A 26,835-nucleotide genomic window follows, 5' to 3' on the forward strand; every position below is an offset into this window, starting at 1 on the left:
GTTTTAAATCTGTGCTTACTTGTGAATTTGGTTAAGCTGATTAGATTTCTCTTTGACTCACCAACCTCAGAAATTCTTCTGTATCTCAACTTTGGCGACCCTGTGGAATATATTTAAGAGTGTCTCTGACAAGCCAACCACACTCTTGGTTTAAAGCAGTGTTTTAATTAAGAAAATTGGCTTTAGAAGACAGTTAGATTTAAATTGAGTATACTTCTGATTACAAAGTGTGGCATACTGGGTAGCAACTTGGTTTGTCTCTGTGTGCTTTAGTATTCTATCTGTAGGATGAAGATATATGAGTTTAGCAACATAGCAACATCAAGAGGTTCACATAGTCCATTCTATATTCAGACCCCCACATCCTCCTCCAGGGTCTAGCCTGGTGAGTAACCCCCTACAACCCAATTCTCCCACAGCTTGTGACCCAGCCTACTCCGGCAACCTCCTGTTGCACCAAAGTCATCTCTAGGCGTCCACCAGGCCCTGCACCCACCAACCTGCTTCACACCCAGAGTTCGCAGGCCTGCCTCCAGGGATTTAGGCTGGGTCTCACAAGCAGAGCATCACACAGTCTGGTCTTCCCTTTCCTCGTGCAGAGGGGCACTAGGGTTAGGGACACACATCTAACCCTCTCACCTATCCATGAAGCCACAGAACAATCCTCAGTCATATCAGGCTTCTCCGTTCAGAACCATCTGCCCCTGCACTCTAACCTGGACAGAAAGCACAGCCTGTAGAATACCAGTCCAGACCTCTCTGCCCACCTGACTTCATTCCACCAAAGACTTTCCCAAACTCTAGATACAACTGGCTCCCAATCTTCTGTTCTTCCCCAACCTGTTTTATCCAGAATAAATTCAAAACTAACAAAAGAAGTCCACATGCCCAGAGCTCATTGCAGTGATGCCAACAACATGAAAGATCAAGCCAGTATCTTCTCACCAAAACTGACTACTCCTGTCAAAATGCATATCAGTCATGTAACAGAGACGAACTCCAAAAAAAAAAAAAAAAAAAAAGGATTTAAAAGAGCATCAAAAACCCCCATAAAGAATTCAAGTAATTAAAAACAGACAGAAAGGAATAGCAAAGCTAAATCAAGGAGAAATAGTTTAAGGTGAATAAAATGAGTGATGAACAAGAAAACAAAAACATAAGGCTGACAGAAATATGAAGACAATACAAGACTGGAGAACTGAATTTTACCAACATAGAAACGTAGAATGAAACTCAAGTTGAAATGAAGATGAAATCGAAAAACCCTAGAGCCCAACTAGAAGACTCAAAGGAAAAATTTACAAGTAGAATGAATCAAGGAGAAGATATGAGGAGGACTGAATGATAAAAACAGAGGATCTAGACCAAGTAAGCAAGGAACATAAAAAATACAAAAACAGAGGAAAGAAAAACATAGAAAATGTGGACACCATGAAAAAAAAAAAACAAACCCAAATCCTTCAAATTATAGGTATAGATGAGGGAGAAGAATCCCAAGTCAATGTCACAAACCAGGTCTTCAATGAGATCATAGAAGAATACTTCCCTGAACTACAGAAAGACAGAATGATACAGATACAAGTACACAAGAATACCAAATAGACAAGACCAAAAATGAAAAACCCTATGGCATTGTACAGTTAAAACACTAAGTATATAAAACAAAGAAAACATATTGAAAGCTGAACAGAAAAAAACTCAAGTCACATACAAAGAAAAACCAATCAGAATAACAGCTGATTTCTTGAGTGAAACTTTGAAAGCCAGAAGAGCCTGCAGCAATGCATTCCAAGTCCTAAGACACTATGATGGCCAGCCTAGACTAATAAACCCAGGAAATCTATCTGTCAGAAATGAAGAAGAAAGAAAAGCATTCTGTGATATAAACAGCCTAAAAAACTATAGCCAACAATCCAAACCTAAAGAAAACACAGGAAACAAATTTCAGGCTGAAGAGAGGAATAAGCATGACAGAAAGACAATGGAAAAATATGAAGCCATAATTATAAGAGCACAAAGTACCACTGAGAATACAAATATCACCACCAAACCAAGTAACTGGAGTTACCCTTGGCTACTCTCTAGAGGTGAAGACACCAAACCCTTCAGACAGGGCCCGGAGACCTCTGAGCTGAAACGGACCCACGTGGCCCCTTCCTGAGGACTAGCTTTCGAGGTACCAGAAGCTTCCAAAGGAGGGAGTCTTACCCAGCTATGAGGCCTATGAACCACATCAATGACACGTGGTAAGATAACCCTAAGGGTGCCTTAGTGGCATGAGTTTCTTGCCAGTAACAAACACTAATTGGACTTTAGACCTAATCAACAAGAGGGAGGCCATGCCTGCTACTGAACACCTGCCAGTCAAGTTGTGGCTACTACAGGAGAATCTACAATCACTGATTTATAAATCATCATAATCCCTAACAAAAATCTACAGACATTTGTCCTTATACCTACAGAGAAGTATAGCATCACATCTCATAATGAAAACTTCTTTGTAACAGATGGAGACCACTACAGAAATCTACTACCAATCAAATGCAGAGCTGTGGAGCTCTGTGGATATATCTATAAAACATTTCTTCACTTGAGGCTCAGGGAACATGGTGGAATAGAGGAAAAAAAATCAAAGAGTTTGCTGTAAGATGGTGTGTGCAAGCACTATCAGAAGCTACACCCACAAAGTCTCACCCGCATGACTTAACAAGGATATGAGCTGAACAAGCACATGTAAAACTGGAGAGAGAAAAGCCCATAAGGCCTCAAGCCTATACAGGTACTATGGGCAACTACGGAAAGTGGGAACAAGAGATATTTAGAAAACACACACACACACACACACACACACACACACACACACGCAACAGCAATTAGTTTTTAAAAAAGGCTATGAATGTGAAGGATAGTGGGGAGGTGTATACAGAAGGACTGGAGAGAGGAAAGGGAAGGGATGAATGTAATTAAATTAATTATCAAAATAATTATCAAGTTATCAACAAATGACACTTAATACAGCATTTAGCACCCAGCAACTCTAGATTCCAGACATTAGAACACCATGATAATTTATTGCTTTTCCTTTACTCTGACCTCTCTTCCTGTTCACATTAAGTTTAAGTTTCAATATAGTTCTGAGACACTGCATCTTAGGATTGTTACTGCTGTGATGAAACACCATGACCAAATGCAACTTGGGAAGAAAGGGTTCATTTGCCCTCCACTTCTACAGCAATGTTCATCATCAAAGGAAGACAGGACAGGCACTCAAGCAGGGCAGGAACCTGGAGGCAGGAGCTGATGGGCGTGGAGGGGTGCTGCTTACTGGCTTCCTCAACATGGTATACTCAGCCTGCTTTTTTATAGTGTCTAAGAACCACCAATCCAGGGTTGGCACCGCTCTGGGCCCTCCGCAATTAATGGCTAATTAAAATGCCCTATAGGTTTGTCTCTAGCACAGTTATAGAAACATTTTCTTAAGTGAGATCCCTCCTCTCAGAGGACTTGAGCTTGTGTGAAGCTGACTATCCAACACACAGTGCTCATAAAATACTCAAAGAATTTTTTATGAAGTGACTATTTTGCTCAGTGCTTACTTACCTATGTAACCACTAAATTATAATACATTTTTATTTCTAAGAGATTAACAATTTGACCACTCTACTATTCTTTACTTCTATGTCCTCTGGGTCCAGCTTATGTCACTTGCCATAATGTCCTATTGTTCTGTCCTAGTTTTCCCCACAAATGCCATGATTTCATCTTTTTTTTATAACTTAATACAGAGAATACACATATTAAATGTGTATTAATGAACAACACCTTAGTTGAGTACATCTCTTGGCTTCTATGAACTTTGCTTCAATAAACAAGAGAGTGGAGACATCTCCCAGAACAGATACTTCATTCCCCTGGACACATACCCAGTGGTAAGATGGCTGAGCCATACGGTAGTTCTTTTTTCCCTTCAGTATTGAGAAGCTTCATAGATAATGACTAGTTCTAACTTACAGGCTGAGATAGTATCTTATCGAGCTTTGATTTGCACTTTGTAATGTTGATCATTTTTTGTCGATTAGTTGGCCATTTACATATGATCTTTCAGAAATAACAGATCCATGTGCTAATTTTAAAGGAGATTTCTTGGTTTTGTGATACTGTGCTCTGTGAGTTCAAAATCAATTCTGGATAGTATGTTGATCAATTCACAAATATATCTATTTGACACGTTTTCACCCGGTCTGCTGTTTCCTTTGCTTACTGCTCACATTCTTATCCCTAAATAACTTCAAAGTATCAAAAACTCAGAAAATATATTGTCTCCTTTTGTAATTAATTTTCAGTGTAGATTAAAATATACATTTTATTGCAAATGATCACAAACTCATAGGTCAGTCAGTTTAAACTCTAGGTGTCTACTAGGTTGAATACTATCCCCAAACTATCTACTCTATCTCAGGTTTCAGAAAATTATCTTACTTGGGAACATTACTTTTGCAGGTGTAATTACCATATAGTCATAAAGGATTAGGATGAATCCTATTATCAATGACTATTTTGATTTACAGGGAGAAGAACAGAATTGAGAGACAGAGATTCAGGAAAGAAATTAATGTGACCACAGAGGCAAAGGGTAAATGACATGGCAGCAGATTAAGAAATGTCCTGGCTGGGAACAAAAGCCAGGTAGAGGCAAAAAAAAAGGGGTCCTCTGTGGAGCTCTTGAAGAGATCACCCTTGACTATATTATAGGTTTGCTCCTAGAACTGAGAGGATGCCTTTGTGCTAACTTAAGTTATGTAGTCTGTGGTGCTTGTTATAGAAACCTAGAAAGTTAAGGCAGAGATTTCCAACCCACCTTCTGCAGGATTCCCATACAGACTGTTTCTGAGCCAGAAGGCAGTTTGTGAAGGCAGAACAGAGCAGTACTTACTGCCACTCTGAACCCGAAGGCAATACCCTGGCCTTACTTACTCCTCTGTGCTAATTTGAGAAATGAAAGATTTCATTTATGGAGCGGGAGAGATGGTTCAGATGTTAAGAGTACTGGCTGCTCTTCCAAAGGTCTTGAGTTAAATGCCTAGAAAGCAAATGATGGCTTACAAGCATTTATAGTGAGATCTGGTGCCCTCTGCTGGGATGCAGGTGTACGTGCAGGCAGAACACTGAATACATAGTAAATAAATAAATCTTTGAGCTGGGGCTGCGGCACAGGCCTGTTATCACAGTACTCAGGGAGGCAGAGGCAGGCAGATCGCTATGAATTCGAGACCATCATGGTCTACAAAGTGAATCCAGAACACGCCAAGGCTACACAGAGAAACCCTGCCTTAAAACGCCCCCTTCCCCAGAGATTTCATTTATGTGAATTTGTTTTAACAACAATAACAACAACAAGAAGACACGACAAAATATGACGGTTTAAAGTCCTAGGAACAAGCCAGAAGAACAAATTTCTCTGAGTAATACTTCACAGTGTCCTCTGAAACACAGGGCAACCTGCAAACCATTGTACAGTTTCCTTTCTCCAGCACAAAACAGAAAAGTTTTGCTTATCACACCTGTGTAGTAGAATACAAAGCAAGCCTGTCAGAAGCAGAAAATTCTGTGAGTATAAACATGTTTCCCAATATACTGTGACGTTTAAATTATTAACAACAATTAAACATTAATTAAATTTATTTATTTAGTTAGGATTTTTCGGGTTTTTTTTCTTTTTTTTTCCACTTTGTAGACCAGGCTGGCCTCAAATGCACAGAGATCCTCTGCCTCCTCCTCCCTGAGTGCTGGAATTAAAGGCCTATGCTACCAAGACAGGCTGTTTAATTGTTAGCATCAGGTAAATCTTTTTATAATCCTATACTTAATTATACAAGATGTGATGTGAGCCTCTTTATCATTAATATCATTCATGAAGAATTTGGTTTGTAATACAAGTGACACATTCCAAACTGACACTTTAGATGCTAAAAGGAGGCCAGGTGACACAAGGGACTCGCCATTCATGTAGACAGACTCATACAGACATATTATATGAAGGTCTCCATAGGTAGGCTCTATTTTCTATGTTTCCAATTCTAAAGTTAACTCTCCACACCAGGACCATATTACCTAACACCTCTGCACATACAATGTCTATGTTATTTTTATTGTATATGCCTTCTGTAATTATTCTGTGTTATTCATGAAATATAATTTAAAAACCTAATTCTCTTCCTTATATACTTTCTGTTTTTTAATCAGAGTAATGAAAAAGAAATCCAACTGTCCAAAAAGCTTTAAAAAGATAAGTCTACTCATTATTACAAACTCTAAAATGAGGCATGGCGTATTTTAAAGTATGCTTGATTTGTTTTATTTTATGTCTACATATGTTTTGCCTGCATCCCTCTAAGTGCCTGCTGTCTGAACAGGTTAGAAGAGGGTGTTGGACACCCTAAAATTGGAGTTACATATGGTTGTGAATCATCACACTGGTGCTCGGAACTGTACCAAAGTTCTCTGCAAGAGCAAGAACTGTTCTTAACAACCAAGTCATCTCTCCAGCCCCAAGGACAAGGTATATTTAAAAATAATTCCTCTTCTAGGCTTTTAATACATTCTGAAGTACAATAGGGGTGGTAAGTGAAAAAAATGTGACTTGTATAGAGAAAGTCAGATGCATCTGACACAAAAAAGGTTATTCAAGTGTAGCATTACCAGGGCTATCCTGCCGCTACCACCAACTGCTGCCTAACAGAATGTGATGCAATGTGAGTTCAGCCTCTGTGGTACTTTTCCATACCTAGTAAGATCAGGTGAATCTTGGGGAGTAAATAAAATGGAACAAACTCTGGCTGGGAAAACAGTTCCGGACACTCAGGTAAGTGCCTTTTCTTCAATCTGTCACGATCATGAAAAATAAGATGAGGAACTCCACTTACAGGAGAGTAAAAAAAAAAAAAAAAAAGCAACTAAATAGAATAGTGTTTCCTGCAACAGAGAGAAGGCACTGGTGCAAAGATAAGTGTGAAGTTAGAAAGTGAACTTTACTGATATTAAACGTATTAATGCAATACAATCACACAAATTTAATACATTATAATTTATATAGAATATACTTTAAAATTCATGGTAAACATAACCACAAGCAAAGCAGCCATTAACAGAATGTCTGATAATTATTGACTTTTCAATGTTATATAAAATTATAATGTATATTCTGAACCATACTAAAAGTAAATGAACAAACTACACTCTAGCTTTCCTGTCTATGGTTCAGTGAACTGAAAACATATTTAACAATATACATTTGTACTAAGCATGTGTAGATTTTTCTTTGATATTAGCTAAAAGACACTACATACCTATTATGTCTTAACATTATATTAAGGTGCTGTAAGTAATCTTAATATTTAATTACGACGATGGCAACATGTGATATGCAAATATGGCACCTTTTTAGCATAAGACTTAGGCATCTGTGGATACGCGATGCACATGGACCCTGGAACAAACTGTTTGCAGGTATCCAGGGAGAATTGGGACCATACTTGTACTATAAAGGAATTCTTTACTAATCGGCAAAACATCTTTCTCCATTGAAAATGCTGGAAACTAACTGACTTTAATGTATATTTTTAAGTTTTCTTTGTTTTCTAGACCATATAAAAACGAGTATCTGTATTTTAAATAACTTACTTTTTCTCTACTCCCTGTCTCATTCCAAACTCTAGTCCTGGTGGTGCAGCGGTGAGCACAGCAGCCTCCCAAATACCGATTCTAAGTCACAGTGACTGAAAGCTAGAGACAGGCCTTTTTCTACCTTGTTTTCCTAGCAGCTAGTTCCTTATCAGAAAAACACCTGTCTCATATAACGCTGTATTTTGAAGCTATTATTTTGGTCCTCATGGGGACTCTCAAAGTTCTTAAGTTTTCTGGACTAGTTATTCCAGGGCTAAATCTCTTGTAAGGGAAAATATACATGCTCAACCCCCAAGACACTTGATACAAGTCCTCAATAAGCTACAAAGGGAGACGAAAGCTCTTGTGGTTTATTAAAAGTATGTTTATCCTATACTGTATGTCAAATATCCACTTATAAGTGAGTATATATATATATATATACACACACCCTGTGTGTCTTTCTGTTTCTGGGCTACCTCACTCATGATGATCTTTTCTAGTCTCCACCATTTGCCTGCAAATTTCATGATCTCCTTGTTTTTAACTGTTGAGTAGTGTTCCATTGTGTAAATGTACCACAATTTCTCTATCATTCCTCAGTTGAGGGTCCTCTGGGTTGTTTTCAGATTCTCAATTTCATATGTAAAAATAAAAACATCCAGAATTGCCAAAATAGCCCTGGATAACAACAGCTTGTCTGGAGGTATTTCCATCGCTGCTCACTGGGCATTACAAAAAGAATGTAGACTGACTGCCAAAGGCCCTGCCTTACACTGCACAAATGGTTTATTTTACCCAACACCAGCTCTCCCAAAGCATTACTGAGATGCTTTCTTAGAATTGTTCAATAGCCGTATACATACCTAAAGATCAGGTGGATAAAACAACTTACGTCTGCTCTACATTCAAAATTACAGGTAGCTTAAAACATGAAAACTTTCGCAAACTGCATTCAATTTTATTTTATTTCTTTGCCTAGTAAAGCAATATTCAAATAGAGAAAAAATACCTCTTATGGTTGATCTTTCTTTCCTTTGTGTCTCTTTCTTTCCTTTCTCTTCTCTCTGTTTTTTAGTTTTTGGTTTTTTGGAGACAGGGTTTCTCTGTGTAGCCCTGGCTGTCCTGGAACTCAGAGATCACCTGCCTCTGCCTCCCTAAGTCCTGGAATTCAGGGATTCAGTTGACTTTGTTAAAAACATACCTCGCACGGCTCCATCAACCGTGTCTTGGAATACAAGGATATTGTGTAAGGACACTGACATTGACATCTTCTCCTTCTGTGACAGTATTACCTTCTTATCTTCTCTGTAATGCTGCCAGAACACTAATCAGGACTCAGACACTAATCTTCATAGCTTAATAATTCCTACCTCAACTACTAAAACAAAATTATTTATAAATTTATCATCAGTAACAGGGGTTGAGAGAGTTCAGCCAAATAGCTTATTGTTTAACCTTGTCTTGCATGCTCTGGTTTGCTTTAGTCCCAATGCATTTCAGGAACTGCTATTCAATTCACCCCTCCTTACTCTAAGAACTTTTGAGTTTGCTTCAAACTACCTCCTACCTACTTGTCTTCTAACCTTGATTTCACCACTTCCTACTGTCAACTGAGTATATCATGTGTGATTCTTATTGGACCATCTGCCTCCCCATTCCATACCTCTTTTTTAAATATTGCATTTCAGAAACACATTATCTTTAATATTTCTAGCTGAATTTGCTGATATAATCCATGAAAGCTGTTCTTGCAATTATGCTGTGTTTATGTATATGTAATTTTTCCCAGAGAATTTAAAATGTTCATATTTGCAAATATACTAATTTTTGAATTAGCAGCATCCTGTTAAATAAAAATTTAATTAATGTCATTAACAGTGTGACAGTAGTATCCAACCTTTTGACACTGTGATATGACATTATCATCAACAAAGTTCAGGCTACAGAACTGTGAAACCCAGTGATAAAATATCACAAAATTCTCACAGTGTTTGAATTAATGTTTACAACTTTGTGCAGTGCCATGTCCCGAGAACTCCTTGACTGCACGTGTAGGGCAGGCCCTGGTTGGACATGTGAAAGTGAGAAGAAATGAAGAGTCCTCGGATAATTTATAGCTATTTAAAATCTCGTCTCAACAATCTAACCTCAAATGCCTTGTAAACACTGACAGACTTCAAAGGAGAATGGATCATCTATCATCTATCTGGGCACAAAGGAATCTAATAGCCCAGTGAACTGAAAAAATAATACATATTTCAGGTTACCTGCTTTAGTTACTTTTCTACAGTGATGAAACACCATGACCAAAAGTAACATGGGAGGAAAGGGTTTATTTGGCTTACATATCCCGAATCATGGTCCACTGAGAGAAACCAAGGCAGGAACTCAAACTGGGCCTCAACCTGGAGGAAGGAGCTGATGCAGAGGCCATGGAGAGGTGCTGCTTACTGGCTTGTTCCCCATGGCTTGCTCAGTCTGCTTTCTTATAGAACCCAGGACACCACCAGCCCAGGGATGGCCCCACCCACAATAGGCTGGGCCCTCCTCCATCAATCACTAATTAAGAAAATGTCCTACAGGCTCGCCTGCAGTCTGAAATTTTGGAGGCATGTTCTCAACTGAGGTTCCTCCTCTCAACGATTCTACCCTGTGCAGGGTTGACATAAAACTATTATGCCCCGGGAGAGATTACTTTAGCAACAGTAACTATTGTAGTAAGAGTCTACAGCTGTGATGCCACACAGCTTGTGCATGTTATCTCATTTAATTATAAGTTGTACAGCTGTGAGCAGCAAAATGGGAACTAAAACCAGTATGTGGCTCCCAAGTCACAGTAGTTGTGTTTCCACTGGCAAAGATGACCCATAAGTATACCGCTTTCTAAGTGCTACTGTGAGTGTGTCTGAAGTGTGCTGAGCATTTCAGGGTGTCATCAGTGACAGCAGAGGACGCTCAAATGTTTTGGGAGGGATTGTTCCACAATGGACGGCAGTTTTCTAAAGAAGTCCTGACTCCCTAAACATATAACCTGGGATGAAACACATTTGATCAAAGGAAAAACTCCCCAGAGATAAGAAAAACATAGTTTCTGATATTCTTATTCATAAAGTGAAATGCCCTTGTCTACCACCATGCCACCCAAATAAGTCTGTTCATTAATAGAGTGAATCTCCATTTAGCTCATGACTCCCTATGAGGCTTCCCTGGCCACTTACTAACTCATATCTTAGAAGTACCTAGGCTTTACTCAAAATATCTTCAAGGATTTGAGAAACACAAGCATCATAGGTTGCCATAATCTATTCTAGAAACCTTTAAAGTTAGAATGTAATTATTATCGATACTTTTCTTCTAAGGGCAAATTTTTTAAATTTATAAATCTTTCCTATATAATATCTATGTAGATATTCAAGAGTAAAATTTAGTCTCAAATATTATGAAAGGAAATATAAATATATAAAATTTTTACTGAAACAATTTTCATCATCAAGTAGTGCATACACAGACACTTTGTAATTGTTGAGAATAAAAGAAAACTCTCTTCTTTATATATGTATTGTAATACACATATAATAAATTATCTTTTAGAGAGAAGTATGTTGTTATAAAGAAGAAAACCCCAACCGTTCTATTTTACCAAGGAAGACGCAGGAGCCAGATGCTGAGGATGCTGAGTTAAAAACCTAAAAGCTCGGAGAGGCAGAGAAAGCACCCAGATGATCTTCCTACTCAGCTCACATCCCAGAAGGAAAAGGCCAAATGCACAAGGCTAAAAGCTTGCTAGCTCGGCTGACAACCCAGGAGGAAAAGGCCTGCTAGCTCTCCCAACAGCCCAAGAGGAGAAAGCCAAAAGCTCAAGCCAAAGAGCTAAAGAGCCCAAGAGCTAGAGAGCTGAGGCCAAGGAGCTGAAGAGCTCAAGAGCTAGAGCTCCTTCTTCTTCTCCACAATGTCTTGAATACCCAACAACTCTTAAGTCATGGGGAACTGGCTTGTTCCCCATGGCTTGCTCAGTCTGCTTTCTTATAGAACCCAGGACACCACCTGGGTTCATCTACTAGGCATGAAGTCTACTACTTCATCCCTATCAGCTGGTTTCTTGCTTTGCCTCTAAATCCTGTGAACAGAAAGCTCTAGGATTAAAGATGTATGTTAAGGCTGAACAACATCACAATTACCTGTTTGCAATAAACAGTAAGTCCTTGGATTAAAGTTATGTGTTAGGGCTGAACCAGAACAAACAAAAGCCAGGTTTATACAGTTCACAATGGGATTAAATGTCCTGCAACAGAAGTATGCTACAGTCAGCAAAGCTGAGACACTGGAATTATCTAAGCCCTTTTGACATCAGACATGTAGCTAGAGGTTCCAAGTTGCCCCTGCTGAGTTTTGATTCTGCTTTGGATCCAGTATTTCTTCACCACCGCCCCCTTTCCTTTTTAGAATGGTAATGTATATTCTGTGCCATTGTGTGTTAGAAGTATGTAGTTTGTTTTTTGATCTTACGGCTGATTACAATTAAGAGATTTCATCTCAGACGAGACTTTAGTCTTTTAAACAATGTTGAGACTGTGACAGACTATGAGAACATTTGAAGTTGGACTAAATGCAATTTGCATTGTGATACGTTCTCAAGCCTATGGCCTATGTGGAGGTGTGAATGAGAATGACCCTCATACACTAATATATTTGAATGCTTGGTTCTCAGATAGTGGAATTGTTTGGGCAGGATTAGGAAGCTGGTCTCATTATAGGAGGTAAGTCACTGGGGGAGGGCTTTGAGGTTTCAAAGACTTGTAACATTCCCAGTTAGCTCTCTCTCTGCCTCATGCTTTGAACCACTGAAAGCTCTCAAGTACTGCTCTAGCACCATGCCTACCAGCCTTTGGAACTATAAGCCCTAAAGGATGGGCTTTCTTTTACATAAAAATAAAAATTTCATGATATTTTTCCAAGAAAACAAAATACCAAAGGCAGGAAAGACTGTAAGGTAAGTTGATATTAAAAAAGTAGAAAGAATCTTATGTTTCCATTTATACAGAAACACAGTAACAGTGACAATATAAAATCCCACTAAAACCCTTTGAGAACAGCAGTCTCCAGGAAGAGAGACCTGACCAGGAGGGAATGGCGTCAGTGACTGAAAATGGGCTTTCAGTGCGCCCCTAAGTAGCTGGAATGTTAAAGGCAGTCAGCACTCCACTACCTAAAACACTCTGCATCGGACAGAGAAGGCAACTGCTTCCTCAGACTTGCGGGCTGCAGGTCTTCTCATGCTGTCTGCTCTTCCAATCTTACCCCAGCAGGTCTCTGCAGCCTTACTCTGCTTAGCCACCCTGATCCTCCTCTTCTTCAATACAAAGGCACTCTGTGCACACATATTTAGCACACCCAGCCACGTGCTTTCCTGGCTCTGTCAGAGCTAGACAGCCTTTACCCTCCTGGTCCCAAGGTAAATGCAATCTTCTACAGCCCTGAAACAAGGTGCCAGCCATCACCAGCTCTCTGAGCAGCACGTTTGACTTATTTTTGTTAAAGTAAAATTTAGGTAATAAGTGTGTAATTGTTAAAGATATGTCTCTCACCACAGTACAGCACTTTGAGGGAAACATGCAGACATTTTGCATGGAATGTGGCCACTGCTCACTGAGTGTTTATCATTTAACTAGCTCAAATCTGAGAATAATAGGTTTATAAAGGGTGGAAAGTCTTTTTGAAAAGACTGCATTACTGGATATAAAAGTCATTTAAATACAAGATGGTATTAAGTATTTCAAATAAAAACTGTCACTGTATTTCCTGGAGTTGTTTTTAATTAAAAATGACTGGTTTTGATTAAATATTGAACTATAAACATAAAATATTATAAAAAAGACAATAAGCTCCACTGTATTATTTCCTCACTAGTTACAAAGAAAGAGAAATATGACTTTGACAGAAGTAAACAATTTAAACATCGTATGAACTACTGTCACGTGGTATTATCTATACAATTTTTTTAAAAGCACTTTTGGAGATGCAAGAAAAGCTTCACAAAGCTAGGCATTAGGGTGCTTATCCTATCATAGAATGCATAAGGACATTAAAGTCACTAACTGTAGGAAGGCCGGAAGAATTCTTCCTCAGTCTATAGTAGTCAACAGAAAAATAGAGATTCACACACTTGTTAACAGCAAATAGCATTTTAAAGACAAAGCCACTTAGCGGTCATCGTCAACAATCTGAAAAGCACTGTCTGAGCATGTGGAGAAGAGGAAAGGCTCCCGCAGCAGGTCCTAGGCCAGACTGTCTTAGGCATGTAGCTCTTGTGTTACAAGAGATTTCTTTCATCACTACTTTGAAGGCACACACTGCTGTTTTCCAAATCTGACACAGAAAAAAACAGGGAGATATGTAATCGCTCAGGTAATGACTTCGTTTTCTAACAAGTTTGTTAGGCGCTCAGTCTCAGGCACAGCTGTGTCAGGAATTGACATGCACATCTATAAATAGTAGCACTGACAATCCACTTCAGTTGTACAGGAAGGGCAAATGAAGAACAATAAAACAGTGACATTTCCACATGTGCAAGTGTTATTACAGTGACGGTTTCTAGTATTATATCCAACGACAAGAGTCTAAACAGCAGTTAACATAAAGTGCAACACTCACAACGAATTTATAGATTGATACTTTCATGTTACACAGTATCTGAAAATCTATAAGGTAAAATAAAAAGCAATCAAACGAGGAGAGACTACTTATGACCAGAAACTTCTGAAGAAATGAGAGAAGGAAACACCAAATGGATTTTTACAAGTAATTAATCTTGCTTGAGACAAACTAAGCAGGGGGCAACTAGAATACCAATAACATCCATCAAGGTTTCTTAATGTTATGAAAGAGGACAAACAAAACAAACAAAACCCCACAAGAATATACACACGCCTGTCTACCTGACACAATCAAGCAGGCCTGGGGACCTAAGTGTCATCCACAGTATTCATTAAACTTGACATGGATTAAGTCCTATTTGCATTTCACCCCTTAGCTGAAAAGAAAAGCAGGCGCCTACTCATTTCAAAGTAAATGTCACACATAACTCAAACTGAGGTATTCCTCATTCTCATTTTCTAGGTTCTGCTTGTGATACCCACTCCTTTCGCATTCCTTTTTCCTGACTTTTCTCTTCACCTCTCTTCCCCCGCTGATGTTCCAGTAGCCAGGGATGCTTAGCTGCTGAGGCCCATGTGCTTCCATCCCTCATGCTCAGAACCTTTTACCCCCCCCCGCCCCTCACCCTCATTAAGGCTTCTGTTTCTGCAACCTTGACAAGAGTTCTCCACTTCCCACCTGAGCTTCCCGCTCACTTTCATGCACATGGTAATTATCTCCTGTCCCACGGGCTGGGTTTTCCTTCTCCTTTTCGTACATGTCTTTTTGGTCAGTTCTCTTCTGGCTGATGAACCTTCTGCATTTGCCATACCACAGACTTTCAGTAGCTTCCTGTACAGATGACTGACATGGACCAACAAAGCCCCTAGTTCTAGAGCATAGCAATAATACCCAACTAAAAGAATACTGGTATTTTTGAGTTCAGTGACTTACCACCATAAATATTAATATGTAAGGTCTGTGACTTTGACAAAATTGGGAAGATTAGCTTTTTCGAGGATGTGGTTTCTGAATATAGATACTACCTTACAAAAGGGATACAATTACAGACACAGTAAGGGCAGGCACTTCCTCCGCTTGCCGGCCCATGCCCAGCCCAAGGCCTAAACACACCAGCAAAACCATTGAGTCTGGAAAGAAGGCATGCTGAAACCTTTATGCACGTGGGTCAGAGCATCCATCATAAGCTCTGAAGCCTGCCTCTCTCTGAGTTTCCCCCTGCATCAGCATTACACCAGCAGAGGCTAGTCATTTCTTCATAAACAGCCTAAGACATAGTGACCAAAACAGTCACACCTTGCTCTTTGCTGCCAAGACCATCCTTTTAATGTCACTGCCAGGAGGCTATTCTGCCGACAGGTAAAGTGGGTGTTTCTAGGAGGGCTGATCAGGAAGAAAGGCAGTGGCTGCTCACATGCAGCCTGCTGAGAGCTGACCTCATATGTCTCCCTCCTAGCTTTATGAACTCTTTCCCATCAGGATGCACATACTATTGTTATTTTTTTAAGGGTCATTACCCCATTCTCTTGGGTAGGGGCTGAGGCCAGATGGACAAAAAGTTTTCCCTATTCACATGTGTTTGAATTTTTAATTTTAAAAAGAAATTACATCTTAAAGATGTAAGGAAGAACAGTATTATTGATACCTTTGGCTATTTTCACCAAAATTTATTTGTTCTATTTGTATAGTAGATTCTCAATAATAAAGCATTTTTTTCTTATCATTTGAAATATTATCTGACAAGTCTCAGACTTTCCCAAGAACACATAAAAATGATGCCTCCAGAATGCTAAAACTCACTACAAAGTGAGGAGTGCTTATTTGTGTACAAGGACATGTATGTAGTCATAGCCCCACGCTGTCCTTTCAATCAAGGATCTTCAAGCACATTAAGGCATTTTGCAAAGAGGAGCTGAGAGCAAGAGCGCACAGAGAACACATCCTGCCCCTCACTGCCAGCTGCCTCCACAGGGCGCTTCTTATAGCACACCCACCAGCAGGGCCCAAAGCACATGAGGACTGCAGAGGCACAGGGGCTCTGCGTCCTCATCCTCATGAGCTCAGCATTCACCGCGACACGCCAGCACCTGCCTCTTTAAAACCTTTTCCAGATGTGCGACATTTTCTTATTTAGGATCGGTGTCTCTGGCATTTAACTCAACCTCTGGAAAATAACACCCACTAAAGAAGTGCACAGTCACTGGGAAGAAGCGGCGGACCCAGAACAAACACGGAACAAGGCGGGGTGAGCCGCCAGCAGGCCACTGACATGCCAGCAGTGTGAGAGTGCCGCTGTCCTTCAACGCTGGCCACGGCCAGCTTTCCATTCCTGTTTGTGTTGGGCACTAAGCAGCAACAAGGCTGCAAAAGAGACACAAGCTAAAGGATGGCGTCTACCTGAAGGTGACTGGCCAACATCTCATGTTCTATCAAAAGTATCAACTGTGAGATTAATAATGGCAACTATGCACACTCCTACTCAGATTATAAAATTCAGGTAAATAGGTAATTTACAGTATTAGCTAACAAGCAAAAGAACCATTTAGTCTCTCAAGTTGAAATCTTCAGTGTGCCAGTTTATAGCTATATTAATTTAGATCATATCAATTTTTTTCTACCACATACAAATATTTTATTTCCATAGATTTAGGGTTTCTGTTTATTGTTAATATTACAAACTTCAGGCAGATATGGTAACTCATGCCTGTAATCCTAGCACTGTAGAGGCAGAGGTAGGCATATGTTAGTAAGTATGAGACCAGTCTAGTTTATAAAGGGAGTTCAAGATATGTCAAGTTACCTGGAAAACCCTATCTCAACTAAAACAACTAAAAAATTGCCAGGTGGTGGCATACACCTTTAATCCCAGCAACTGGGAAGCACAGGCAGGTAGATCTCTGTGAGTTCCAGGCCAGCCTGGTCTACAGAGTGAAGTGAGTTCCAGGATGGCCAGGGCTACACAGAGAAACCCTATCTCGAAAAACAGAAAACAAGAACAAGTAAACAAAGAAATTGCTACTTTCCTTGACTTCAACCCTGACTACTGTGGGGTGACAGTCAACTGGCAACAGGTTAACCTTATATAAGGAAAAGATGCCAGGTCATACTTTAAGCTCTCTTGGAGGGAGCCAGGGGCCACAATCTTCAGTCCTTTGTCAGCTGCCTTTGCTCTTTCTCTCTGAAGAAACAAATGGCAAGCAAGCATCCAGGGCCAAAATGGAGGGACTTAGTTACCAAAGTCACCCAAGCTGTCATTGCCTGTGATTTCTCAGGTAAATTCATAGAGGTGCAGGCACAAGACTGAAATTGATAATGTTAAAATCAAATAAAAACATATTTCAAAACGAAGAAGTGTAAATGCTTACTTTTTAGAATAACTTACTGTTTACCTGACTGCAGAAATTAATTAAAAAAAAAATCTGGTAACTGCAAGATTTCTCCTGGAAGCTCAAAGGCGCTCATGAGATGGATATTATAACTGTGTCAGGTGATATATATTTTTACAATGTCTAAAACTCACATGAAACTCAACAATAATCCTAAGAGGTCCAAAGCTACAACTCATTTTAAATTCAGTTAACTCTGGGTTTTTCAAGAGCCATCTGAAAACCAGTATTAAACCACATCTAGCAAGGTATGACTTCAAAAGAAGACACCGTCACCAAACTAGCAAAAACAAAGAGTTAGTACTGACAGCCTTGAAGGTGGTCTAAAATTTTTGGACTTGGTGGTTCAGACATATAGGCAGTTGTCCACTGTACTTTCTAATCTAACAACAGACCTCCAAACAAGTAACAGTTACCTGGACTCTAGGCATTCCTGTAAATCTGCCTTTTGTTAAAAAACAAAATGAAACAAAACAAAAAGCCTGTCTTCATTTGCGAAATAAGGAGTCATCTTGTTCTAAAGCTTTTCCATTTCCCACTGTCATTTAGAACTGACTTTTGGTTTTATTTTCCCAACAGGCAGGAAGCAAAGAAGTGAAGAATTTATAACCCGAGAGACGATGTAAATGAAGACAGGTTAATCTTGGAATATTCACTTGAAACTGAAAGTCTCACATACACTCTTCAAACATCAGTTTGGTACAAAACATATTCTGGGTTTATGATCCCAGAGGGCTTACCTCTCTGAACAAGGGCAGGGGTGCTTTTCATCTTTGCAGAACACATTCTAGAAACACACTGGACACTAAGCAGCTACTAACCTTGTATGAAATGCAGATAACAATAACATGGGTAGAACAAATGGCAATGCTGACAACTGTAAGATATTGGGTCAAAGTATGAAATACAAGGACAAATATTACTGGATTATTTCTTTATTGTGGCTTTTATAAAAAGAGACAGCAATGTTATTTTGCCGTAGTATGAGTATAAGAAATTTAAAATACTCAAGCAAAAAAGGTAACAATTATATTTCCTCTACTAAGGAGCAGAACTGTCCTCCAAAGGCCCTGTGTTAACGGTCTGGGTTCTATCCCAGACTGGGATAGAACTGGGAGGTTACGGAAGGCTCAACAGGTGAAGGAGCTTGTCCAATAAGGTAGGTCATGGGGCTGGGGATGAGCCTAGAAAAGGACACCAGGAGTTCTGAGTTCTGTCTTTCTCTGCCTTGCTTCCTAGCCATGAGTTGAACAGTTTACTTGATGCTGGGCTCTTGCCAAGAGGGAGTCATTCACGTCCATTCTGTCTGTCCCTCACCTGTAATCAGGCTCTGCTCTCTTGGTTTCTTTGCCATTGTGAGTTTGCTATGCTGACACTAGAGAGAGGGTAGCATGTGGGGGATTCCTTTCCTTTGTGTTATGCTTTGAGACAGACTGCTGGGCCTAATGGCAGTCCTCTTTGTCATTTCTTTGGGAATCTCCACAGGGTTGACATAATACTCATACTATGTAGTTATCTCATCTTTATAGTCCTGCTGACATCAGTTACCCTTTGATTTCTTTGAGACTATCTATACTAATGTATGCTTAAAGTGATTTTGATACAGGATGGCGATTATCTTAAGCATCGTTTTTATCTACTTGTTAGCTATTTTTATGCTTTTATTAGATAAATGTCTATTTTGTCCACTTTGATTAAAGTTGTTCCCCTCTACGATTCTATGAATTCTTTATAAACCACTTATCATATATGGTTTATCTATATTTTTCTCAGCTGATAAGCTGACTATTTCATTTTGTTGAATATTTCCTTTTCAGTGAGAAATTTAGTTGATTTGGTGGGGGTTTTTTTGTTTTTGTTTTTGTGGTCTGAACTCCTAGTGTGATGTCCATTAAACTCCTTGACAAGGCCAGTTTCCTGGGTTTCCCTCTAGGCTCTCTTCTATGCTGCATGTGGGCTGACACTGAGGATTTTAGTCTATTTTCAACTGGTTTTTGTGTAGGACTTCATTATTTTCCAGATGGAAATCCCGAGTTTTCCCTGTACCATTTCTGAAAGAAACCACCATTCCTTTACTATGTCCTCTTGCTTCCCTTGCCAGAAATAAATTCAGCATATATTGCCTGCACATATTCTGGGGACTTGGAAAATGATTGTTATCAATATGGTATTATACTGGCATGAAGAAACGCAAAAGACAGAAAAAATAGAAACTGATCATAGAATCAAATACAAGTTATAAAAACCTGAAACTTTTTTAATAAATGGAAAGACCTCTGTGGCCTTGTGCTCAAAGTTCTTAGAAATACCATCAAAAGCATGATCCCTAAAAAAGATATAAAAATTTCATCAAAATTACACATAACTACTCTTCAAAGAACACTTAAGAAAATAAAAAGGCTTGGTTAAGAGAGGGAAAAAGTATGGACGTGCACTTAAAATACTAAAGAACCTAAAGGCAAGTGACCCAATTAAAAAGTAGTCAATAACTGAAAATATACTAGACCAAGTAAGTTCTAGAGATGCTCCACCCTAAGACATAAAAGATGCTCTGCGGTTTTATGCAGCTAAGAAAGATAGTTAAAACCATAACAAAGCCAAGTGTGGTGGTGACCACCTTTCTCAGCATTCCAAGACAGACTGATGTCAGAGTTCAAGGATAGCCTGGTCCACATAATGAGATCCTGTCCAAACAAACAAACAAACAAACAAACAAACAAACAAACTAACTAACAAATAAGACACATAACAAAGTACTTCTTTATAAACATTAGGAAGGCTTAGGAAAAGAAAGCAGGCATTGAGGAGGGTACAGTGGAAATAGAAGTCTCATAGATGTTGTATGGAACATAGAACAGTATGGCCACTTTAGAAAACACTTCGGTAACTTCTTAAAATTTTGAGCATAAATTTCCTATGATCCATTCAATTCACTTGTGGTTTACTAAAGAAAAAAAAAGTACACTTTAATGTAAAAACATGTACATGGATCAAATTAATTTGTAATCAGCCTCAAAATGAAACAACCCAAAACTCTATCATAAGCAAAATGGATAAATTACGGCGTACTCACAAAAGAAAACTCTACTCAGTACTAAAAAGGAATGGACTAGGATGTTTTCAAAAGGCAGATGACAAGGAAGCAGAAAAGGAAAGAAAGGGAATATAGCATAATACAAGGAACAAAGACGAAGTATCACATGCTTTTCTTTCACATGCAGAATTTAGATTTAGCAATATAGATATACACATGCATGCACACACACCATGAAAGCAGGAGAAAAATGAAGGGGACCATCAAAGATGGAGAAGGGCAGGAAAGAGCAGGAGGTGAATGTAAGCAAGGGGCAACAATATAGATGTATGAAAATGTCAGAAGACCCATCACTTTGTATGCTCAAAAAAAAAACAACAACAACAACAACAACACAAAAGTAGATTAATTTCATACAATTATACTAATCACAAGACTTTATCCTGAAAGGCAAAGAGAACATCAGAAGAAGAAGAAAACAGGAAACAAGCTAGGAACCTGCCAGAGGGCCTCTGAAAGGCTCTGCCCTGCAGACTATCAAAGCAGACACTGAGACTTATGGCCAACTGTTGGGCAGAGTGCATGAAATCTTATGTAAGAAATGGGAAATAGTAAGAGCTGGAGAGGATGGGAACCCCACAAGGAGAGCAACAGAACCAGAAAATTTGAACACAGGGAACTTCCCAGAGACCCATACTCTAACCAAGGACTATTCGTGGAGATAACCTAGAACCCCAGCACAGATGTAGCACATGACAGTTCAGTGTCCAAGTGGGTTACATAGTAATGGGAAGAGGGACTGCCTCTGACATGAACTGACTGGCCTGCTCTTTGATCACCTCCCCCTGAGGGGGAGCAGCCTTACCAGGCCACAGAAGATGACAATGCAGCCACTCCTGATGTGATCTGATAGACTAAGATCAGAAGGAAGGAGAAGAGGACCTCCCCTATCAGTGGACTTGGGGAGGGGCATGAGTGAAGAAGGGGGAAGGAGGGTAGGACCGGGAGGGGAGAAGGGAGGGGCTTCTGGGGGATACAAAGTAAATAAAGTGTAATTAATAAAAAAATTTTAAGAAGACTTTAGAAAAAAAGAATAAGCATGCACCATATAATGGCACGTACACAATGGTCTAAGACATCCTAACTAGCAAGATGGGTGGTGGATCCGTGGTTGACGGAGATGGCACAGGAAGGCCGGGGAAGAACCACAGAGAGGCAAGAGAGAATAGGAGGGTGATGTGTGTGTTTATTGTCTTATGATAAAGATTTCAAAGGGGAAAAACTCATGATTATTAGAACTGAAGATGGTTGGCAGTTATTTTTTTTTTTTCAAAAATGAAGTGAGCTGCACCTTTTAAAGAAAAAGGCTGTAAAGTTTTATGGAAAGGGATAAAAGAGTCTTTCAAATTAAAATAAAAAATTTTAAAAACATGTTTTTGCTACTACAAGCCTGGGAGTGTCCCATTACTGTTCTAATGAGATTAGCTTGTAACATTAATGAAGGTGCTCTTTGAACACTGTATAGTGAATTGTGTCACTATTTGAAAGATCTGCAGACTATAATGACCTGATGTTTTCCAAATGACTCAAGCATCATGCTACAGAATCATGCATGGGCAAAAGATACAGTTCAATTGCATGTCAACCAATGGACTTAATGTAACCTTGTATGGAAAGTTCACTAATAGAGTTTTAGAATCCACAATGCAACTAGTCATTAAGAAAATACTGAGAAAGCTACTGTGGTACACAGGACTGAAAGATGGTGTGCTAGGCTTTCCCCACCCTAATCCCTGGATATGTCACCGTTATTGGATGGTCTCATAAATATGTTCAGTCACATGACAGAGTTGACCTTCATGTAGGGATAGCATCCAAGTGGAACTGATCTTAGCACATTAATTCTACAGCTGGTAAGAAAAGTGCAAATCTGAGAAATTGAAGTATTTGGCATGTCAACTATGTGCTATGAAGATGCACAGACCATGTGAGAAGGAGCTGAGGTAGAGCTGGCAAACCACACAGAACTGAGAACCTCCAACAGTACAGACAGATCAGGATTCTGCCAATACCTAAGCAGTCCTCAATAGATTAGCCCCAAAAATCTCCAGGTTAAAAGCTCAGCCTGACATTTTGGCATTGGCTTGAGAAAATCCAGTCAAAGTTTAACTTCTGATGGACACTATGGGGGTAACAAATGAGTTCTTTCAAGTTCCTAGCTACTGAAGTTTGTCATACCTCACACATCTTCAGAGTGGGCATCAAGTTGAAATGAATCACACTACTGAGTTTTTAATCATATTTCTAAGTAAGTGCACACTGCGTGGAAAGTGTGTGTGAGACTGTTTGCAAAACAAACTAACAAAGAGAAAAAAAGGAAAAAGTAAACTAAAATACTGATCAGACAAACCACATGAATTTTACAAAAAGGAGTGCTTTACAGTCATGTCAGGGGACAGGTAGAAGTGGTTGGTGATCACGAGACAAAAACATCACAAGTAATATTAGCAGAAAAAGCTAAGGCCCAAGCAAGCGCTTTGGCATGGAAAGCCCATCAGATTGTTGACTAGAAGGCATTCTTTCATTATATGTGCAAACAGCAGACTTTGTGACTACTGAATCACTGTACACTTGCCTGGTTACTGTCTACAACTGTCTTTGGTTTTACTCAGCTACGCTTGCCATCTAAACCTTTCAATCATGCCAAGGACAGTCGATTTTCTTCAAGTTTGGCTCACCTCCCAAATATAAGCTGTTTAGTACATTTTTTTATGAACTTAAACCATCACTTGCACCTACGCAAATGTCAGCATGTAGTTATTTTAAACATCCTAATCTATATAGTAAATATATTCTATACTCTTTAAGTTACATAGAATAGAATATATAACTATATGCTATTCATTGCTAAGACTTTAGGCTGTGCTCTTTTATGCACAGATCATGCCAAAATATGATGCACCTAACACAGACAGTGTCATTTTGATGAAATTAATGATAATCTATATGTGCTGCAGTTAAGTTAATACATAGAGTATTTCAGTAGCAAGCAAAGTAGTATGGTAAGAAAGGATGCTAGCTGGGCATGGTGGCACACGCCTGTAATCCAGCACTCGGGGATGCAGAGGCAGGCAGATCTCTGTGAGTTCGAGGCCAGGCTAGTTTACAAAGTGAGGCCAGGACAGCCAAGACTACACAGAGAAAACCTGTATAAAAAAAAAAAAGAAAAAGAAAAAAAAGCTAACCCTAAATAGTAGAAACATTCTATAGCCCATGTTTATAAGGGAGTCTACAAGACTGGGTTTACGTGCAGTATTTTAATTGCAGTCACACATGATTTTCATATTCCTTTAATTTTTCTTTTTTAAAGAAGTTAAGTGAGGTAGACACTGAAAGGGTAAAAAGCAAACCCTTTTGGTTATGAAGCACTGTGAATTGTATTGAGATCAAGTTTCACTTTGTGTTTTTCCCCAAGAAGACAGATAGCAACAAAAACTTTAAACATACTATTTCATACTATGATTGTGGTTCCATGCTTGCTGCTACAAGTTGTTAAAGACTAAGAGGCATCAAAGTATCCAGAGAAGATTCCAGGATAGCACACCCTTTGTTAGCCACACATGAAAAAAGCACGTAATTCTAAGTGACCACAAAGCACCAGGAGGTTTTTTTTTTTTTTTCATCAAAAAGAGGATGTGTGGAGCTGGACTTTGAAATAACAGACAAGAAGAAAATATAAAATGGTACTTACAATGTCTCAAGTCACACTAATGCCATTTTCCTAAGCAGCCTTACATATAAACATTATATATAACTAACTGAACTCCATATATAACTACACTCTAATAAATCTGTCTCAAAAAGTGTTGGCTGACATTTTCTAGGAAATAGAAACATGTTTTATACTCAATATAAAAATATTGAGTATATATGCAGGCTTTGTTATCAGGAAAATGTTATGCAATACTCCTTGGAAACTTTACAAGGAAATATCAAAGAGACTGAATGTAAAAAGGCAATAAAACATGACATTAAAATGTCATCAAGTAAAGCTCTCAAATAGTATTACCTGGGACCAGTTCCATAATGATGTAGACAGGCTGTCTTTGTGTGCACACGCCTATAAGTTTGACAATATTGGGGTGATCATATTGCTTGAGAATTCTAGACGAGAAAAAAAATGAGTTAATCAATGGAATAAAACAAAGCTTTAATTTATGATTAACAATGTATGTAATTAAAATATACTTTAATATATTTAATTTTTAAAATATCAGTATGACTTCAAATTCTGATAAGTGGGATGAATATCGACAAGTACTGGTAAATATGGCCAGCAAAGCACAAGTGCAAGTGAGTGGATCACCTCATTTATTTAAAATTTGTACCTACTGGGAATAACTAATAATCAGGCCAGTTAAGAATGACACATGGAACTCACTTCAAAACATCTATCACCTATCATCTTCAAATCACCCACACTGGTAAATGTAACAGACATCACTTACTACATAATCAGTTTCAGATGGCAAAAACAGTTTTTAATACTGGGATAATAAAAGCGATCAAGTGAAAATGTTTTAACATAAGCTGAGCTCAGTCAGTAAGGAATTAGTTTGGATAAATACATTATTTTGGTTGAGGTTATAGAATAAGAAACAGTCATTAGCAGGACTTCAAGTATGAGCTGAATATAGAATAAATCCCTTAGACCCCCTTTTACCCTGATATTATAAATTCACTCCTATGGAAAAATTGCTGCAATCTTTCCTATAAAAATGGAAAAAAAACCTAGAGAAAAAACAATGTTTTATGTATACACAAATAAGAAAGGACAAACTCTAAGAAAAACATTTTAGATTTAAAATACATAATGACTTATAAATTGAAAAGAAACTAGGAAATATTTTAGACAAAAATACTGTCAATGACTTAGAAAAAATTTTATAGAAATTAAAATTCAAGTTTCAAGAATATTTGGCTTTAATACAAAATGTCATCTGTAAGGCCAGAAGATGGTAATAAAGAAACTGCATAGAACAGCTAGCTATCTAACTGGTATCTATGAAGGAATACTCAGAAGCTTGAATGGACAGAATTTACTTTTCTAATATCAAACTTCGTAATTTCAGTTAAAAAGAAATTAAACTTTTAAGTTTACAATAAAATAATGACAAGTTTCAAAGTAGGAATAATGTTTTAAGTAATGTTAAACACAGCCTTTCACCCTAAGAATATGTAAGACTGTCTACCAGCCTGACTGTAAATTCAGTGATAATAGCACAGCTCTTATCACTGAATTTCCAACAATGTACATGCAAAGCCTACAGCTTCATCGTCAGACAGCATTTAAGTACTTAATACTTAACTTGAATCTATGGAGACAGATATTTTTAGAGGATAAGTGGAGATGTGTGCTAAAAGCTTGGTCCCCTTGCTGTCACTTCTTTCTGTCTTCACCACCCACTCCTCATTTCTCTCCTCTCCTCCCACATTTCTCTCTAGCATACTCTGCTCAAATTATATTTTCATGTTTTAAATATGTAAATGGTATACTTGATTTTCTACATGACAGAGTGTGTTAACTATCTGCAGTGCAGCGATAGTTAAGTGGTCCATTTAATTTTAGCTAGGAATACAATATATAGAAGCCACCTTAGGAAAGAAAGGGTATGCAAGATTCCTGAACAAATGCCAGATACAAAACAAGAAGAAACTTTGATTCTCGGGAAAGGAATCAGAGTTATAATATCCAATAAGAGTACAAGATATATAAATACAGCTAAAGGTATATATAAGATGCTACTTCAGTTTTATTACAAATATAACTACAGCACTGTGTATAAACACAGATGATAGAAAAATAAAAAGTGCTGCAGTATCTTTAAGGGCTTGGGGAATAATTACACTCTTGATACTCATTGCTACCAGGCCTGCTTAACTGGCCTCCAGGCCAGCTCAACCAGAAAGGGTTCCCACGCCATCAAGTGTCACTCAGGAAGGCTCGAAAGAAATGACTTCTGCGTCAGCAATCACAGCTCAGAGGTCTTGAAACTTACCTCAGGGGATTCCACACAGCAGAATAATAAATATAAT

At 38.6% G+C, this 26,835-nt stretch overlaps 1 protein-coding gene across 5 annotated transcripts in view; it reads right to left on the minus strand.

The window, feature by feature from the left end:
* The window catches only part of Fer (FER tyrosine kinase), a 305,523-nt gene that overhangs the window by 89,204 nt on the left and 189,484 nt on the right, over positions 1 to 26,835 (minus strand). For all 5 annotated transcript variants that reach the window (XM_055628366.1, XM_055628367.1, XM_055628368.1 and 2 more), the window contains one exon: positions 24,809 to 24,903. In XM_055628366.1, the coding sequence (XP_055484341.1) occupies positions 24,809 to 24,903 (95 nt within the window). The remainder of the gene's footprint in view (positions 1 to 24,808; positions 24,904 to 26,835) is intronic.

Source organism: Psammomys obesus, unplaced genomic scaffold, assembly GCF_907164565.1.
Source record: "Psammomys obesus unplaced genomic scaffold, mPsaObe1.curated_primary_1811, whole genome shotgun sequence".
NCBI lineage: Eukaryota > Metazoa > Chordata > Mammalia > Rodentia > Muridae > Psammomys > Psammomys obesus.